Below are 18,308 nucleotides of genomic sequence, written 5' to 3' on the forward strand. Positions count from 1 at the left end.
TCATCAGGAAATATGGTCATCTGGGGTTTTTATTGCACACAGGTGAGCAACCTTCAGTCTCTGAAGGCTTGATCCTGAGCAGGTTGGTGGGTGACGTTAGCCCTCCTGATCATAGAGTTTCCATGGCCGCATCTGGGACATCCTCCCCACCTCCTCCATTAACTGCCTGACTTTCTCAATCTCCCCACCCTGCCCCACTCTCTTGAAATCACGAACAGGCACCAATGAAAGGTCTTGGATTGTGACTTTCAAAGAAGGCAACTCAGGATGAATATTTTTTTTTTTTTAATTTTTTATGGGACAAACCATTTGAAAGTAGGAACAATTTTTTTTTTTTTTGCTACGAGTTGCCCTGAGCTAACATCTGTTGCCAATCTTCCTTTCTCTTTTTTTGTCCCCTCCGCAAAGCCCCCGTACATAGTTGCATTCTAGTTGCAGGTCCTTCTAGTTCTTCTGTGTGAGCTGCTGCCACAGCATGGCTACTGACAGACAAGTGGTGTGGTGCCACGCCCGGGAACCGAACCCGAGCCGCCAAAGCAGAGCACATGGAACTTGAACTGCTAGGCTGTCAGGGCTGGATCTGAATATTGGTTTTTTTGAGAGCATTCTCATATTCCACATGAACTTGTTAGCATCATATCTTTAGGAGTCCTTAGCTGTAAGCAACAGAAACAGACTTTTGTTACCTTAAGCTAAAGGAATTTATTGGGAGGATACTGGGCAGTTCACAGAGTCAAGGGAAAACTTGAAAAATCAGGACATGGGAAGGACAGAACAGGCCAGCTTTGGGGCTCTGGGTAGCAGGACATTGTGAATTGTCTTTTGAAGAAACCCTCATGGGAGCCTCTGCTTTAACCACCTACAGCCCCCAGGTGTCTCCACTCAAGATGCACATTTCCAGGAGAGGGTGTGATTAGTGAGCTTGGGTCCAAAGCCTACCTCCATGACCAGGGTGGGGTTCTGTGATTGACAGCTCACCCTAATCACACCAAGTCAGGAAGGGCCAGTTCCCCAGATGAAGGGCTGCTGAGCAGACAAAAACAAACACAAACAAACACACACCAAAAAAACCAAAAAACCAAACCAGATGTCCGCTAGAAAGGTTTTCTTTAATAGCAATCTCCACTAATGTATTTGAAATATGATTCAATTTTCCAAAGTTCAGTTTATACATGACTCTTTGTGTAACTAATCAAACTTTTCTTTTCATAGCAGCTGCTGGAAAGCTTAGGGCCAAACTGTGTCTTCCCCACAGCTACCATGTAGGATTTTTATGGTGTCCATCTTGTCTTTGCCTCTCTCCTGGTTCTATTTTATATTTTTGATGTTCCTTTTTCTTTCTTTCTAATTTGCCATCTTGGTGTATGCAGTGACATTTGTTTTTTGTTTTTCTTCCCTGGAATGAGGCAGAATATAAATGAGCAGATCATCTATGACTCTTTAGGGATGTGTTATGGTGTAAAGCAGAGTTCATCAGCACTGCGAGTTTTCCCATTGGAAGGGCTTGTAGTCTGGAAGCCAACAGTTACAAAGACATCGTGGCACGGTATCCCCGGAGTTCTCCACTTTTAAAGCTTTCCCAGAATTGTGAGAGGCAAACAAGTTGTCTCAAACTTACTGCATAGCACTCCTGTGTTTTAGGGCAATGCAATCTGACCTTTGGTAAAACAGGCCAGTTTCATGTGAGAGAGAGAGAAAGAACAAAGGGAAGTTGGCTGAAGCAGCTCAGGGCAGGGCCCTGCTCCAGGGTTATTTTCCATGTGACCTCAGCTGAGCTCTCTCTCTCTGGAGGAGATTGCCTAGCCTGGGAGCACCAAGGAAAATTTGGCAGTGCCTGAGGGAGTTCAAGTGCAGCCAGCAGCAGCAGGTGCCAGGAATGGGCCGGAAAACTCTGGTGAACTTGCCAGAGTCACACAGCAGCTTCAGTTCGGGTTTGGAGAGGCAAGGCTGGGGTTGGAGAGAAAGATAGGAGGTCCGCCTGCTGCCCTCAGAAGAACCCCAGCTCCATCTTCCAACCTCTGTGATAAGCTGGCTTTTCCCGCCTGAGCCCAGAGGCAGGGGAGCCAGAGAGTGGTGTTCTCATCAAGGATCTCTTGGTTGTAGAGACCAGAAGCCCACTCAGGCCAGCTCAAATAGAAGACAACTGGTTGTAAGGATACAACAGGCAGTCCCACAGATATTCAGTGAGGCATCACGATCCTCTTAGGGACTGGGACAGAAAATTCAGGAACTGTGTCAATCCTCTCCATCCCTCAGGGGCCCTCAGAGAGCTCTCTCACTTTGGCTTTTCTCTGCTCACTCATCTTGAATCTGGCCCAACGTGGTGGCAGCCTCAACTGTACAAGGAGCCCCAACCAGCTCTCTGAGTTTGAGTACCCACAGTTCGCTGTCTCTGTGTTTCTTTGTTCAAACTCCCTGACTGGGCCAGCTCGTCTCTTCATACTGAGCATGTGGATTGACTGTGTCCGCCCCTTGTCCAGCCAGCCATGGCCAGGAGGAACAGGTCTCATAGTAGGGCTCAGTAAATGTTAACTTCACTGGAGGGTGTTGATGCTGGCTTTTCCTCTAGTCAAAGGTCCGCTGAGAAGACCCTCAAGACCCTCAGGGTCCAGAAGGACTCTGGTCGGGAGTGCTGTGGAAGGAATTCCTGCACTCCAGGGCCACTGGGCCCAATGACTCTGAGGACCATGAGGTGTGTTCTGGTTGCTGGAGAACAGCAATGCTTGTGACTTCCAATGAAATACTCACTTTTTGCAGGTTGATACCTATGTCTTTCCTCCTAGGGAACTCCTCAGAGCATGATTCTCTTGCGATAGATCTATCCAAGTTCAAGGAACCACTTGGGGTTATCAAAACTGATTTCGCCATCAAAATGGTGCTTTGAGATGCAGAAAGTTATCTACCAGCCGATTTTACTCCTCCATGGGCACAACAGGCCTGAGGGCACCTTCCCTGCTTTTACTCAGGCTGTTTCCCTGGAATGACTGGTGTCCCTTCCCAGTCACTACCTGATTGAATTCTCCCCTTCTCTTAAGGCCTTACCACAACCCACTTCCAGAAAGGCCTCCCTGGCTTGCCGGAGACGGCGTGCACCCTCTCCTCCCCTTCTTCTCCCTCCTCACCTGTGTCTTAGCACACACCACATCTGGCCGCCTCCAAGTTGCTCACATCTGCGTGTTTTCCTCTCTAGCCTGGCTGAAGCACGAGGACGTCTCTGTGTCCCCATTAGATCTTGGCCAGGGCCTGGCTCAGAGTAGATGGGGCTGATGTGTGGGCTGCCACCAGAGAGCTCAGTTCTGGTCACACAGAAGGACTTTTGACATTCCCAATAGGCCCTGGAACTCACCAGGCTCCAGTGGCCCCTAGATCACCCTGACCCTTCCAGCCCTCTCTGCCAGCAAGGGAATCTCTGCCTCCCTAAAGACCTTAGCCCCGTTCTGACGCCTGCGTCTCACAATGGCCACTTCTGTTATGGAGGAGCCATTGCCCTCCGCGGTGCACTTTCAGAACAGACGGGGCCTTCACAGGGACCCTCTTGGGGTTACAGCATTCCTGCAGGACAGACTGTCCTACCCACTGCAGCTCGGCAGGAGCCAGGCCCCTGACCCTGGGGTGCTAGAGTGCCCCCCTACCGACTTGTCTCCTCTTCCCTGAAAAATAAAGTCCAGTGGTTTCAGCTCCCAGGCTTGCTGTCTTTCTAATTTGAGGAAGCCAAACTGATTTTGTTGCTCTGTGAGGCCAGGCCAGTGGTCAGGACGGACGGGAGGCAGAGCAGAGAGAGGGAGGGCTGCCAGTAAGTGGAGAGCTGAGGCTCTGGACCGCTCTCCCACAGGAAACCACTGACTGGAAACTCTGAGATGCTCAAAGGCAGCTCCCAGCTGCAGGACTCAGAGCATTATCGTGTGAATCCCAAAGCACCTCAAAGCTAGCTGGCAAGACATTCCAGGGGGAGGGAACGGCTTGAGCAGAGGCACCGAGGGGCCTGTGCAGCCTGGTGTGGCAAGACCCGTGGTGCCCAGGGAGGAATAAAACTGGCTGGCTGGGTAACATTCAACATCTTGAAGCACTTGATGTTGAGATTAGTTTCCAATAACTCCAAATGGTTCCTTGAGCTTGAACAGCATCTATCTTGACACTTGGGAAAGCAGCTCCAATGGGGGAGAGCACTATGCCCGGAATGCGGTGGCGGGGTCTTTGGGCCCGCTCCATCCTGTGCTATCTCACTAGTGAAGATGGGACCTGCATGCTCACCTCTCAGGATGCGCTGAACATCAGAGGGGGCGCATCGTGTGACACGGTTGGTATATTTACTTTGCAGGTGGTTCGTCATAAGCATGTGGGTTAGTCACACCCAGTCATGAGAAGCCTCCTGATTTTGCACAAAGTAGGTGTAGAATCTCTCGTCCTGGAATTTAAGAGCTTGTGTAATTTTTCTTGGTTTGGTCCGCAAGGCTTTTTTTCTCTCTGTGACTCAATATTTGGATGGCTCTCCCTGAGGGAAGCCATGAGGGTGAGGTCTAAGAAGCAGGGGCTGGTGCAAGGCTCAGGACAGGTAAGCTTCCCCCAACACACCCACGGGAGCCAGAGGCTTGTACCCAGGACTCACCCACATGTCCCTCAGCAGCCCTGCCCCGTGGCCGCCATTGCAGCACATACCCTCTCTCCCTCGAGGAGACTTCAAAGAGGAAGGGTCTGGCTTCCCAACGTCAGGCCCAGAACTCCTTCGTCTGTGAGCCCTGCATAGCCAGGAGCAGGAGAGAGGAGAGGGAATACACTGGCAATCCGCTGTTTCTTGTCCCTTCCACTCGAGGGGATGTCGTGGTAAGAAGCTGTCCCCTCAGCCTTCTCCTGGGAAACTCTCCATCTGGCCCGCGAGCCCGAGGCTGGGTGGGCTAGGGTCAACTGCTGTGTCTGTGTTTCTCTTCTCTTAGCAGTCGATTCCTTCTCTCCCTCCTGGGCTTGTCTTTTCTTCTGTTGCTTCAGGCTTCTTCTGGGTCAGCAGCTGTCTGTCCTCTTTCACCCATTCCTCATGCCAGCTCAAACCAGCCTCTTGTCCCCTTTGCACTTCCTGTCACATCTTCATATGATTTTCCCAGTTCTCCAGAGGCCTGGGAGTGAATCTCCCTCCTTCCTTCTCTCTGGCCTGGGCCTTCCCCTCCCCCTCTCCTCTCTCCCTTTTTTCCTTCCCTCCTTTCCCCCACTCCCCGCTCCCTCTCCTTCCAAGAACATGCCATTTCACAGAAAGTTCCATTTCCACAGCCATGGTGACTTGCATGCATTTCCCCAGTTCAAACATCACAGAGGAATGTCTGACATCATCTCCACAAGCGAGTCCAGTGCGCACCAGCCCCCACCCCTACCTCTCTCCCCTCCTTTCTTTACCAGCTATTTGCTAAGCCTTGACTCTGTCTGATGATTCAAACACATTTTTTTCTGGTCCCTGGAACCCTGCCCTAGCCTCTGCCTCTAGGACTGTGTTGCTCCATAAACGTTAGAACACAAGCTAGGTCTTGGCCTCAAAAGACATTGCTCATTGGTTCCCAAACTTTTCTGCACGTAGAATCACCTGGGGAAATTTTAACATGCCTATGGCCAGGTCACACCCTGTACCAATTAAATCAGGACGTCTGGGGGTGGGAGTCAGGCAGCAGTTTTTAAAGATCTCCAGGTGATTCCAATGTGCGGCAAAGTTGGGGAACCATGGACACAGTGCTGTATTGAAGGGGGTTAGAGCCTGCAGCCGACTGAATAAACCCCATGGAGTCTGGGGCACAGTGCTGTGAAGAGGAAAAACAAGGGGGCAGGTCCCATGTCCTCAGTGGGGCCAGGAGCATTCTCTCTGGGGTGCCCCTGCCAAGTGCACTGGGGGTCTCCCAGATCTACTCCAGGGAGGGCTGACAGCGGCCCAGAAGACCTCCCCCTTCCACAGACATGCTGGTTCCAGGCAAGACCTCTCAGGAGCTCAGTCTGCAGGAGAGCTTTGGATTTGTGGGGAAGCAAGCAGCCAGTTCTGTCTCTTCTTTCTGGACGCAGCTCTGAGCCCTGAGGTTGCTCACTTGGCTGAGTGCACGCTCCTGATTAAGGGCGCAGTCCAGATTCCTAATTCCTGCCCCTCAGCTGGGAGTGTGGCCACCCCCGGGGCAGCAGGAGGCCAGGTGATGCGCCAAGAGATGAGAGGCTGTGGAGGCTCAAGATGTAACCCCTGTGGACTTTCAAAAAGGAAATGACAAGAAGGAAATTCTTTCCTGGTATTTCCCAAAAGCCCCAGCGATGGCAGCCACTGGAAAGTTCATCTTTGGCGGAAGTCTGATATTCTCCCTCCTCCCTCCTCTCTGATAGACATCTGCATGGGTGGTTCTCAAGCTCATATCAGAATCCTCTGGAGGGCTTGTGAAAACACAGATTGCTGGGCCCAGCCTCAGAGTCTGACTCAGTAGGTCTGGGTTGGGGCCAGAGAAGTTGCATTTCTTCAAGTTCTGCGGTGCTGCTGCTGCTGTAGAATGGGGGCTGCACATGCAGACCCACTGGGCTACAGCCTCCTTCCAGATCCACTTCCAGTTTGCTCCAGACTGAAATCAGAGGGGAAAGCAATAGGAAGAAATAAAACAGGGAAGGAGAAAGCTAACATTGCCTCATCTGTGGAGGGAAGGAGGGTTCTCGTCTTGTGTGTCCCTGGAAGTCCTGCCTCAGCACTGGGTGTGGTGTGTCCCATGTAGTGCGTGCTCCATGAATATTTGCATATGGTGATATAGCTAGTATGTGCAAACACAAGTGACAAATGCCAGTCTATCATGTACACTCCTGGAAAGACAATGTCTATCTGTGGCTTTCTAAATGCTCAATAATTCAGCTCAACAAAAAATACCGATTTAGCCTAAAATGTCCTAGGGTACCATATCCCAAGCACACTATGTCAAAGCACTACTGGGGATAAAATAGTAATTAGACACTGACAGGGTTCCTGCTTTTCTGGAGCTTACTGTCCTAAAACAAGTAATTGCAGAGGTGCTGAGACTTTGGAAAGGAAAAGGACAAGGTGTTGCTATGGCAGCAAAAAAAAAAAAAAAAAAAAAGAAATCTACCTAAGAGTAGATTTTTCCCTCCGTGCACTGTTCATGCCCTGCTGACTTGTAGCAGATTATAAATCTCGGGGAGATGAAATTAGCCCCAAATGTGCTGCTTGTTGGAATGTGCTTCTAGTTGTGTTCACCTGAGTGGTGACCCATAGGGCCATTTAAAACAAGAGGTTAAATGTTTCAGCATCTTGCCTGCTCATACTGTTTAAATTAAGATGAATTTTCAGTTCTCTCCAGCTGAGGATTTGATGGACACTGCTGGGCTGGTGGTGTGGGGGTTGCTGTAATTCTGTCTTCCTTGAGGCTGCCAAGCTAGAGGGGGCAAATGTGTTGGTCTGATGTGAACAACAAGAGGAGAATTCCAGCAACTCCAGGAAACCAGAGACAATGTGGTGAAATGCATTGTTTTGTGTCCTGGGACCAGCAGCCAAGTGAGTGGGTGAGCTCTGCGGCCGTGACAAAGACACTGGCCAATGAATCTTCCATCCCAAATCTCTCCTGAGAGAAGCTTGTGTTTAACTAAACTTATTTTTCAGGCTGACCAGAAACCTTACCCTCTTCTGGAAATTATCTGTACTCTTCTGTGGGAACAGAAGGGTGACCACATAGACTCACGGAAGAGACAGCATTCACATGTCTTTGAGGACAAAGATGTTGTCTAGTTCATCTGTATAGTTTTCCACAGATCAGTGGTAGATGTCTGAGCTTGGTCCAACACTTAGAATCTGTGGCAAAGGTTTAACTTCTGGGGCCACTACCTCTAGCCCACCATCTACGCAGAAATGCAGTCTAAGAATCCATGCTCCACTGGGTGCTCAGGCAATATGGATAACCCCAGAGGCTTCAGAAGTCAAGCAAGACACCTAAGAAATGAGAATCAGGGATGGCTTTTGAGCCTCTCAGTTCTTCCTTTGTAACCAGCTGATGTTTGCAGAAATAGGGCTATGCCTGCAAACAACTGGAAGTAATGTTTTTGGTTAGCTTCACAAGGTCCCTCCATCTGAGTGTGGTTTTTAGGAGTGACAGTGCTGTAAACAGTTACTCTTACAAGATGATCTATTTCTTAATATGGTACAGTGCACCTGTTTTAAAGATATATCCTTCACTTCTGGACCAAAGCATTTCAATTTTGGATCTGGAGGTTAGTGATCTCTTACATAAGCATCTCTCACCATCTCATAGTCCAGTGTCCACACTAGAAGTTGATTCTGCAGTGAAAAATTTCTAAAGACAGTAGAACTTGTGATCAAAAGAGTAGGCAGTAGATACACTCTGGGGACAGGGTTGAATGTCACCCGTGGGATCTTGGACACGAGCAGAGTGGGAGGGTTGGCCGAGCCTGGCCCTTCAATTATGGGAGCACCCAGCTTGTCTTCACCCCACTGAGTAACGCATCCAAGATGAGGACCAAGATGAGGACTGAGGTTCAGAAGGAGAAGTAGGACAGCAGCCCACTGTGGGCTCTGCATGCAACCAGCATTGAGTACATGTCTGCTAAGGGAATGAGATGTTCATAGAAAACCCACCAGCGTTGTTGGACCTTGACTCTTAGCTATTGTCCCTCTTTCCTGAACAGGCCTTAACATCCCGGTTGCCCATAATGTGTGCTTGGTTTTTTCCTCTCTACTTGGTCTCCTGTTTCATCCCTATGGCTTTAAAGACCAAGTGGCAACGTAGTGTAGGAAAAAGAATGTGGCTTTAAAATCAAGATAGTCTTGATTTCAAATCCCAGCTCGGGTGTGTGCTAGCTGTGAGATCTCGGGCAAGTTCCTTAATCTCTTGTGCCCATTTCTTCATCTGTAACATGTGGATAATGATATCTGTGTCAGAAGGCTGTGGTCAAGTTTCATGAGTTTAAAGATTTTTTATTTATTCATTTTTTTCCCCCCAAAGCCCCAGTAGATAGTTGCATGTCATAGGTTCACATCCTTCTAGTTGCTGTACGTGGGACTCGGCCTCGGGTTGGACGGAGAAGTGGTGCCTTGGGGCGTGCCTGGGATCCGAACCCGGGCTGCCAGCATCAGAGCGCGCGCACTCAACCGCTAAGCCACGGAGCCGGCCCAAGTTTCATGAGTTTAATGCTTGTAAATGCTTAGCACAATGTCTGGTAGAGGTTAAGTCTTCAATAAGCATCTGCTGTTATGATCAACTGAACTAAGGGAAGGATTCTCTCCAGGCATTTGTTCAGATAATACCAAATGAATTGTATGGCGTGAAATAGGAAATGCTATAGATTTCCTGCCGTAAGCAAAATATTGAAAGTGGTCTAAATTTCTAATGAGAGGAACAGTTAGCTAAATTGCAGAGTATATGCTAGAAGAGCCCTCTATTTATGGCACCATGTATTGTGTAAGCCAAATGGCAGTTGTGGTTATCCTTTGAGATCCAAAAGTTGGCTTGAGCTGTAGCCCACATACACTGGGAAGTCCCAGGGGACAATCTCATAAGGATTTGGTGGTGGAGTCTGGTTATTTTGCTCTATTCACCTCTGTTGCTTCACTGACTCTTGTTTATGAATTATCTTGCTTTACTGTCTGCATACTTTTTCACTAGTTACACCACACTGAATCCTACTCCCCTTCTTTCACTCCCCCAAACAGATACAAAGCTCTGTGTGCAACAGGCTTTTACTGAAGATTTGGGACAACGAAGAGGATTGACATTTTAGCACCACAGTTTGTAACAGTCCTTTTGCACTCCTGCCACCAGGGAATCTTCTCATGAGCCCCCTCTCTGGAGGCTCCGGCATCCAGAGACCACGCCATGCTGCTTGCTCCCTTTTTCTCTCTTCTGCTGCTCAGCCCCCCTACCCTGGACTGTCTGTTAACTTTCTCTGCAGAAGAGAGGATTTGGGGTCTCATTTTCTAGAGAAGTCTATTAAGGTGTCTTCGGAAACAAATGTAGTTTCGCCTCTAAAATAATGCTGGCGTTATCCTAATTTTGCATATTTATATATCTGGCACCACAGGCTGACTGCGAGCTCTTTTAGGGCAGGAACCTATGCTGGGTCTATGCCTTGGGAGGTGGAACAATATAGCGGTTAAGAATCCATATGCTGGAGCTAAATTGCCTGGGTCCAAATACTGGTTCTACTACCTACTAGTTAGGTCACTATCTTAGGAAATGGGTTGTAGGGAGGATTGAGATAACATAATAGTTAATGAACTTAATGCAGTGTCTGAGGCATACACTGGGCGCTCAGTAAATGCCTGCATTGATTACTCCTGGATGGATTCTTTGCTGTCAGTCTGCAGTGACTAGCTTCATGCATGGTGACATTTGTCATTCCAAGCTGGGAAGAGGCTTTTGGTGAGACTGAGTAATCCAGTTTCCTGATGCAGAAGGATAAAGTATGAGTGTTTAGACAATTGCTTTTCCTTGATGAGATTGCAGTTCAAATATCTGGACACAATAGAGGAAACTTTTACTTAACCAGGCCGAGGAGAAGAGTGGAAGAGAGTTCAATAATTTTATCTGAACAGTAACAGGCCACAAAACTGTCATAGGCTTCCCTTCTTATTACTAATCACTTAAACTGAAGATTCATTTTGGGTCTTTTTTCTTTTCCTATATACAGAACAAAACAAGGCAAGTTTAAAAATTCTTTATTTGAATTTTAGACAAAGAACAAGTATTGCATTATAAAGACTCGCTTGAAAGCCTCAAATAGTCTGTTGTTATTGTTTATTTATGTATAGTAAACCAATGTAAATATTAAGGGAGAGAATAGTACGTCTTTCCTCCTCATGTTCAACCCATTCTTAATTTAGCATGGATACAATCTTAGAAAGAAAATCCTGGTGAAATGACATCTTTAACACTCTCTCCTCAGGTTCTAATGACTCCATGGGTGAAGCACTATTGGTCTTAGCCCAACCATACTTGCCAACATGAGACCAAGAGACTAGTATCTCTAAGGCCAGAAGTGCATAATAGTTTTCATCTAAAGCTCTACTTCCCTATCATCTCTTATCTAGATGACTGACCTGGTAATTAGGGCTGATTGTGAGTTAAAATGGTTATTTGCTATGAAAGTCAACCTGCTAATCTCTATCTGGGATTATCATACTGGGGGATATGCCAAGCCTCTCGGTTTATTTAACCAATGGTCACCCACTTCACTGGGGGCAAGCAGCAAAACAGTGCAATGTTTGTTGACCTTGGAAAATGATAAACTATGATTTATTTACTCCTTGGTAATATATTTAAAACCTAATATATTTAAAGGCCTTTTAATGTGCTAAATCCCTATTGCTTAAAGTGAGCAAACCAACATGTTGAGGATGGTGTCCACTATTTGACAGTGACTAGCCATGACATGATTCATATGTAGGACCAAATTTCCTGATCAAGACAGCTTTGTCATCCTTCTTTTCATAAATTCTGACAGATAACCTGAAAGAACATGGACATTAGAACAAACTGCTGAAAGTTCTAGTCTTATCCAAAATAAACTTTAAGATTAGTCATTAAAAATATAATAGTATATACTCTGATTTCTTTTTTCAAGTAGGAGAAAACTGCATTTTTTTAATGTGCATAGATCCATTTAGACTCCAGCAACATTTTTTTGGGTAGTCCGGCATTCTATTTCCTAGAAAATTAAAAATCAACCACAACCCCTAGGAGTGGCAGAAAACAGGAAATGCCCCCTCCCAAATGTTATTAGAGGTAGGAATGAAAATTTCTTACATTTCATTCTCTTTCATTTATGCTTTGTTCTTGTTTTTAAGGTAAAAGTTATTATTAGTATTCATATTAGCAGCAAAGACCCTAATTTGCTAAATTAAAGTGACTCAAGACCGACAAAAATAATATTTTGGTAAAGAACGAGGGGTCCATAGACAGTAAAAAGTGTTTTTCAATTTTGGCAACAAGCAATCTTATTTGAGAGGTTAATTCGTATGAAATGGCCAATAGTATGAAAGATCTCATTTGAAGTTCAGTTCCTTCAAGGGAAGGAAGCTGAGTCGGCCCATCAGTATGCAGTGGAAAGGGGGCTTTCATGGGTGGAAAATTTCCACGAGGCCAGACTGAAAGGGGGCATGGGATCTTGCTCTGGCTCTTCAGTAAAAGCGGTTACTTCTAATAGGTAGCTGAAAGTGGAAGTCACTTGAAACTTTTCAATGTGTTGGAACATCAAATACAATGACAAGTTTTTCCCTGTGATATTTTTCTGTCAAGTTTCACAACCTAAGTTTAGTAAAATGGCAAGAATCAGAGAATAGTACAGAAATCGCAAAGAGCTTGAGACTTCTCCAGTTTTAATCACTCCAAATGCCACAGCAGCAGCGTCTTATTGGAACATCACTGCCTTGACTACCAGGGGTTCGTGCCCAAGAGGAAGATTAAAGCTACGAAGGTTTAATCAGGACAGTGTCTCTTTAAAAATGATAGAAAAATCAGTTTGAATCCCAAGTTCCGTGTCTGTTTCTAAGTAATGTTTATTCAGAACACTCAAGGATGACTCATATAACAATGCTGCTTTCAAATGCCTCCGTGTCTACTTCTTGCAATTAAAAAAAAAAGGAAAAGAAATGCCAGCATTGTGCTGGAGCTTATAGTTGTTTAAAAAAACATTAGAAGATGCTCTGAGCTTTTATAATCATGGGGGATTTTTTACTTGTGAACACACAAATACCTGATAATCTAAAGTTTCTAAATTACAAGCATGGCAAGCAATATATTTGTCTCAAGACCAATCCTTTCACAAATCCTAACTTTGGAAGGAGGCCGTTTACACTACATTCTAATGGGGCTGTGCCCCTGTTCTGCTGGGTGAGTTAACCCCGAGGGGAAGAAGCTCCTGACGTCTGACTCAGTAGTTAGCACCAGCAAACATCCACTTCCATTAAGCCTAAAAACTTGGGAATTCAACCACGTGGGAAAAACCGTTCCCAGCAGTCTCCACCATCACTTCCCAAGACAGCAGTAATGGCGGCCCAAAGTCATCTAATAATAACAGTGGACTGGCCTCCTCCATGAGCTTATCTAATTTTCTCACAAGCTTACGAAATCTCACTTAAAAACTTAATAAATTAATACACACACACACACACACACACATCCCCCATAATTCCTGGCTGCAATCCTCAAAAGGCAATCTCACCAAAAAAATTAAGCCAAAACACTAGTTTAATTTATTAAGCCGGCATAGCAACTTTCCATTTCCTAAAGGGCCTTGTGCTAGCAGACAGACATTAAAATAAAAACTACTATTGTGCTCAGGGATTAATAATAGCTTTGATAGCAATTTAAAAAGTAGAATACTTTTTCGTACTTGTTAGTTGCCTTTCACTCATCTCCTGAAACTTTACCCTGAAGAGAATCCTATTCCCTCATCTCAAAAAGATCAACTCCAGAACAGGTGATGACAAGGAGCTGAAGGGGCAGCGAGTGAACGGAGAAGGCAAGGCCCAGATGGCTTCTGACGGTCACTTCACAGGCTCTCTGAACTCCACAACCAGGGCTGCCTGCTCTTCCGTCACAACTCCTTCCTAACTGTCACCCACGTTTTCACCCGTACGAGAGGCATGAAGGTGGGCTAACATAATATACCCGAAGTCTTCAGTCTGATGAGTTGGTAAAAATGAGCACAGGAAAAGCTGGGAATAGAGGGATAAAGTAAAATCGAGGTGCTAAAAAGAAGTCCATGTGATGGATGGTACTTGTGTGATTCAGTGCAAAGGAGAGGAAGGAAGCACCATCTATATATAATCACTCCACGGATACTGTGTTTGCATCTACTGTGATAGCAACGACAGCTCCAGTAGAAGATTAGCAGCTTAGGAATGACCATGTCGCTGCTGCCTACTAGCCCCAGTCACAGCTTCTTGTTCGGCTAATTCACACAGGATGGGGAGGGGCAAGGCCAGGAGAAGATACTCCACGAGAAGACTGCCCTGTAATCCAAAGGTCTTCTATGTATTTGCCTTCTATTCCTTGGGCCCATTAGAAGTAAGATGGTCCCCAGGGAAAACGGTTCTTGTGTGAACATCACCCAGGATAGCCCAATCAGAGGGGCGTGCTGCACTGACTCAATGGTTTGTACACGGGGAACAGAGGAAGGCTAATTAACGCCTTACAAACTCCAGATTCCCAGGCAATAGAGCAACAGAGCCCCCTTTTTCCCTCATAAAAGTTGAACTGACTTCCTCAGACAGCACCTAACTAGCTTGGGCAGGGAGGCATCACTATCCAGAGAGTTAGAAGTATTAGTGATTCTTCAAAATTATTTGGAAGCCATGCCTAATTTCACAGGCACAAAACTAACCAGCTACATGTAATCCTTCAGGAGTTGACATAATTTCTCTTTCCTTTTCTTGCAAGGAGGAAGAGATTGATAAAGTGTGAAACGGAGGGGAAGAAATCTGACAAAGGTAAGTCAGTTAGGGTAGGATGCAATGTTTGCAGAATGAGTTCTATTGAGAAACTGACAAGTTTCACAGGAAGAGAAGGAGGAGGCGGCACTTTAGAAACTGTGGAAATCAGAGAGGAGAAGAAAGCAGTCCAAGTACAGTAAAATGTAAGTGAACACAGTAGTGTTTTTTTTGTTTTACCATGGAAGGACAAAAGAGTTAATCCCTTCACTGTTTTTCCACTGGAGAAACTGAAAATTATTGCCATATTATGGGATGCATTCCCCCAGCAGGAATCCAAGCTTGCCTGTCTGTCTACATAGTCTTAAGGAATCAATTCTTGTCAATTCTCAAGAGAAAACGTTCTTGTTTGCTTAGTCTAAAGTCACCTCCGTGTTCCTTAGCTGAATTTGGTATCATCACATTAATAGAAGGTCTGTAGTGGGTGGGGATTCACAATGAAAATGAAAGATCTGTCCTATGGTCCTTGAAGATCTGCACCAGATTAGTAAAGAGAAGACATAAGTACGTATGCTAATATTCAGTGGCCTCGAGTCCTCAAAATAAATGGTAGCTGTGGCTTTAATCCTAAACTGCAATTGCATCAAACTGTCAGTGTTTTAAACATATGTATTAATGGAGCTATCTCCTCTTTCAAAGCCCCATCACTGACCCTTCTTCTCTTCCATTTCATTCTCTCAAATTTGCTACCCACCCTTTGACCCCCAACACAGTTATTCATGTGCAGTGTCAGGTGTGACCTGCAAATCCCAAGTAAAGATAAACTTTACCAAGTGGGAATTTTCCCTTTACCTAAAGCTCCACATTGTTTTGACTCTTTGGAAGATGTTTTTGGCTGTTCTGGTTTTGAAATTTGTTATCCAATAAGCACAATATCCACAATGGGTTCACATTAAATTAATGAAAAATCTAATCACAAGAAACATCTGTGTGATATTAGCTGTAAATAAAAATAAAAATCTCTTTACTGTATCAACGAGTGAAATGACAGAGAGGAGAAGTGGATCTTATTTGAAAGAAGATGACTATTTAAACACAAAGCAAATACAGAAGAAAAAGCAATTTAGAAAAGTACAGAAAAAAATCCACACCAGGCAACACTGGAGGGTGCAGGGCTATGTTTGTCACTGGAGAAATGCTGTTCCCCTTGCATCTGAATTCCAGTGCTTTCCAAGTAGATGGGCAGATGATGAAAAGTAGAGCAGCTTCTTTTTTTCTCTCTCTATCCCTTGAACTCTGTTGTGAGGCAGTTCTCTGCTCGCCACCAAGAAGGCGCAAGGAAGCATTTCTCTCACCCACTCTTCAATTTGGCAGGGTCCCACTCTTAGTTTTCCAACGTAGCCCCAGGGTACTATTGTAATGACTCAGGGATGGTGCTGACAACGTGGGCTGCCTCCGTGGCTGCTGGAGGGGAACCAAAGAAGGTGTTGGTTTGATTCCTCTGCTGGTCTCGGAGGTAAGGAGGAACCGACGAGCTTTTGATGTGGAGGATCCTGGTGTCCATCACCTGACAGTCAATCTGCATCATCACTTCATAATCCTGACCATTGATCACGTTCTCTGCAGGGAGGAATACACACAAGGAATAAATATTCAACAGAACGTGCAATTCTGCCATAAGCTTCAATCCCAGAAAGACATAAATGAGCTTTAAGGGTGTGAACTGTCAATACGCTTTCAAGGGTGCAGAGGGGCTCCATCTGTCACTAAGCAGAGCTACCGCGGGGCTGGGTGCTGGGATGGCCTGTCCTCTCCTCAATTCTAGTTCTCAAACAACCTTCATTGGCTCAATAAGGGCTGGAGCCACTGTCAGAGTTAATACCACCGAGTATCTGTCCACAGACATCATGTGTCTTGTATGCTTTCCATGCAGTATATCACCATGACCAGCGCAAGTGGAACAGAAGGAGATTTTAGTGCGGGTAGAGCGAAGAGTACTTAGCCCTCCCTTTCCCCTTCTACAGTGGGAAGGAATAATTGTCAAAAGGACTAACATATCACGTGAATGGTCAGGAGACTTTGGCCAACACTGCTTGGCTCCTCTTCATCAGTAATATTTCTAATTTCATTAAGACATTCCCAACCACGAATTTAAGGGTTTGCCTTAGGAGCATAAAGTACAGTGAAGACTGACAACAATTAGAGACACCTGACACCTCTGGCTCTTTCCCAGAGATCACGATCACTTCCCTTCCATATTAAGGCAATCTTTAATTCCAGAGTTCTTGATTCCAGGTACAAAGAGACAAGTACATTTCCAATTTGGGATTAAAGGGAGTGCCATAGGACTGGCAGGTAAACTAGAGGCTATTTGCAGGAGGGAAAAGGAAAACCACATAGAACCATGCTTAACACGGATGGGGTAACTAACTTATTATCATGAGTTTAATATACACAGAGACACATACTAGACTCCATTCTTACTTCCTAAGAGGATGAAGCTTTTTATTTTAGGGAGAGGGCCAAATTATTTCCTGATTTGTAATTCTGGGTGGTCATTTTCCAACTTGTAGTCAATGCAACTTGAGCATAAAATTGATGAGAGAAGTATAAATAGATAATATTTTCCAAACCCAGCCAGACATTCATAGCAACACAGTTAGAAGATGTTTGAACTTGGAAGAATGCTGGGTAGTCTACGTGGCATCTCAGTCTGTGCATCAGGAGCTGGGTGTGGGGACTGGGAAGAGTGACTGCTGGCGGAGGCCTAGTCCTGCACTGCCTTTTTGTGAAGATGATAGAGCCAGCTAGTGATTTTTAAAATTAAACACTTGGCTTCTCTAGGACAAAGAACTGAACTTAAAAGTAGAATTCTTTCTATTCCATTATCTTTTTTTTTTTTTTTTACTTCAACATTGTGCTTGCCAAGTATTATAAATCCAGAGGAAGAAAATCCAAAGTTTGACATTTGATCTTCAGATTCCATTGATATGTTTGGGAGAATTGAGCCATGGAGCTTGTCACTTATGAAGCTAGGAAAGACTTACGGAGATCATCTAATCCAGAGTGTTTTTTTTTTTTTTTATAATTTTATTTATTTATTTATTTATTTCCCCCAAAGCCCCAGTAGATAGTTGTGTGTCATAGCTGCACATCCTTGTAGTTGCTGTATGTGGGACGTGGCCTCAGCATGGCCGGAGAAGCGGTGCGTCGGTGCGCGCCCGGGATCCGAACCCGGGCCGCCAGTAGCGGAGCGCGCGCGCTTAACCGCTAAGCCACGGGGCCGGCCCCCAGAGTGTTTTAAATTTGGGTCTAATGCATAGACTTCAGGGAGTCCCTAAGTTCCCTGAAATTGCAAGCAATTTTATTTGTGTGTGCATTTTTCTGCAGAGGGGCTCCATCAGAGTTTCACTGCAGTCTACAACGGCCAAAAAGTTAGAAACTATTAGACAGATCTAATACTCTGTCAACTTTAACAGCCTTGAGCAGATGAGGTGTGCTATTTTAAAGCCAATGGAAGACATCATTCCTCCACTTCTATTGGTTGGTTATCTGCTGCAATTTTTAAATTAGTCTCCATTGATGACGAATTTTCTATTATAAGTCTTATAAATCTCTTCTATTATAGTTGAAGCTAATTTTCTTCTTTCCTACCCTTACTAGAGATGAAGAACAGCTGGCTGCTGCTGTGTATTAACTAATCTTACCTATTCTTTAAGACCATTGCTGTGGAAACTTAAGTCCAATTTTACAAGTCCTGCCACTTTGTAATGGCTATCAAATCATTTGCTTATCCTTAGAGAATTACATCTGAATGACTGTAAGTTAGCCATTGTTTCCTATCAAAGTGTTTTCTTTTCCAAAAAGTAGGACATAGAAGAAGGACAACCTGCTAATGTATTTGGAGTCATTT

The 18,308-nt window shown here is 45.3% G+C and overlaps 1 protein-coding gene across 2 annotated transcripts in view; it reads right to left on the bottom strand.

Moving 5' to 3' along the window:
* Positions 1–10,664: 10,664 nt before the first annotated feature.
* ATF6 (activating transcription factor 6) overlaps positions 10,665–18,308 on the bottom strand; it is a 214,681-nt gene continuing 207,037 nt past the window's right edge. For both annotated transcript variants that reach the window (XM_014783280.2, XM_004424822.3), the window contains exon 16: positions 10,665–16,015. In XM_014783280.2, the coding sequence (XP_014638766.2) occupies positions 15,807–16,015 (209 nt within the window). In that variant the 3' untranslated portion in view covers positions 10,665–15,806. The remainder of the gene's footprint in view (positions 16,016–18,308) is intronic.

Source organism: Ceratotherium simum, chromosome 2 (genome assembly GCF_057802395.1).
Source record: "Ceratotherium simum simum isolate JZ-2026a chromosome 2, ASM5780239v1, whole genome shotgun sequence".
NCBI classification, from domain to species: domain Eukaryota; kingdom Metazoa; phylum Chordata; class Mammalia; order Perissodactyla; family Rhinocerotidae; genus Ceratotherium; species Ceratotherium simum.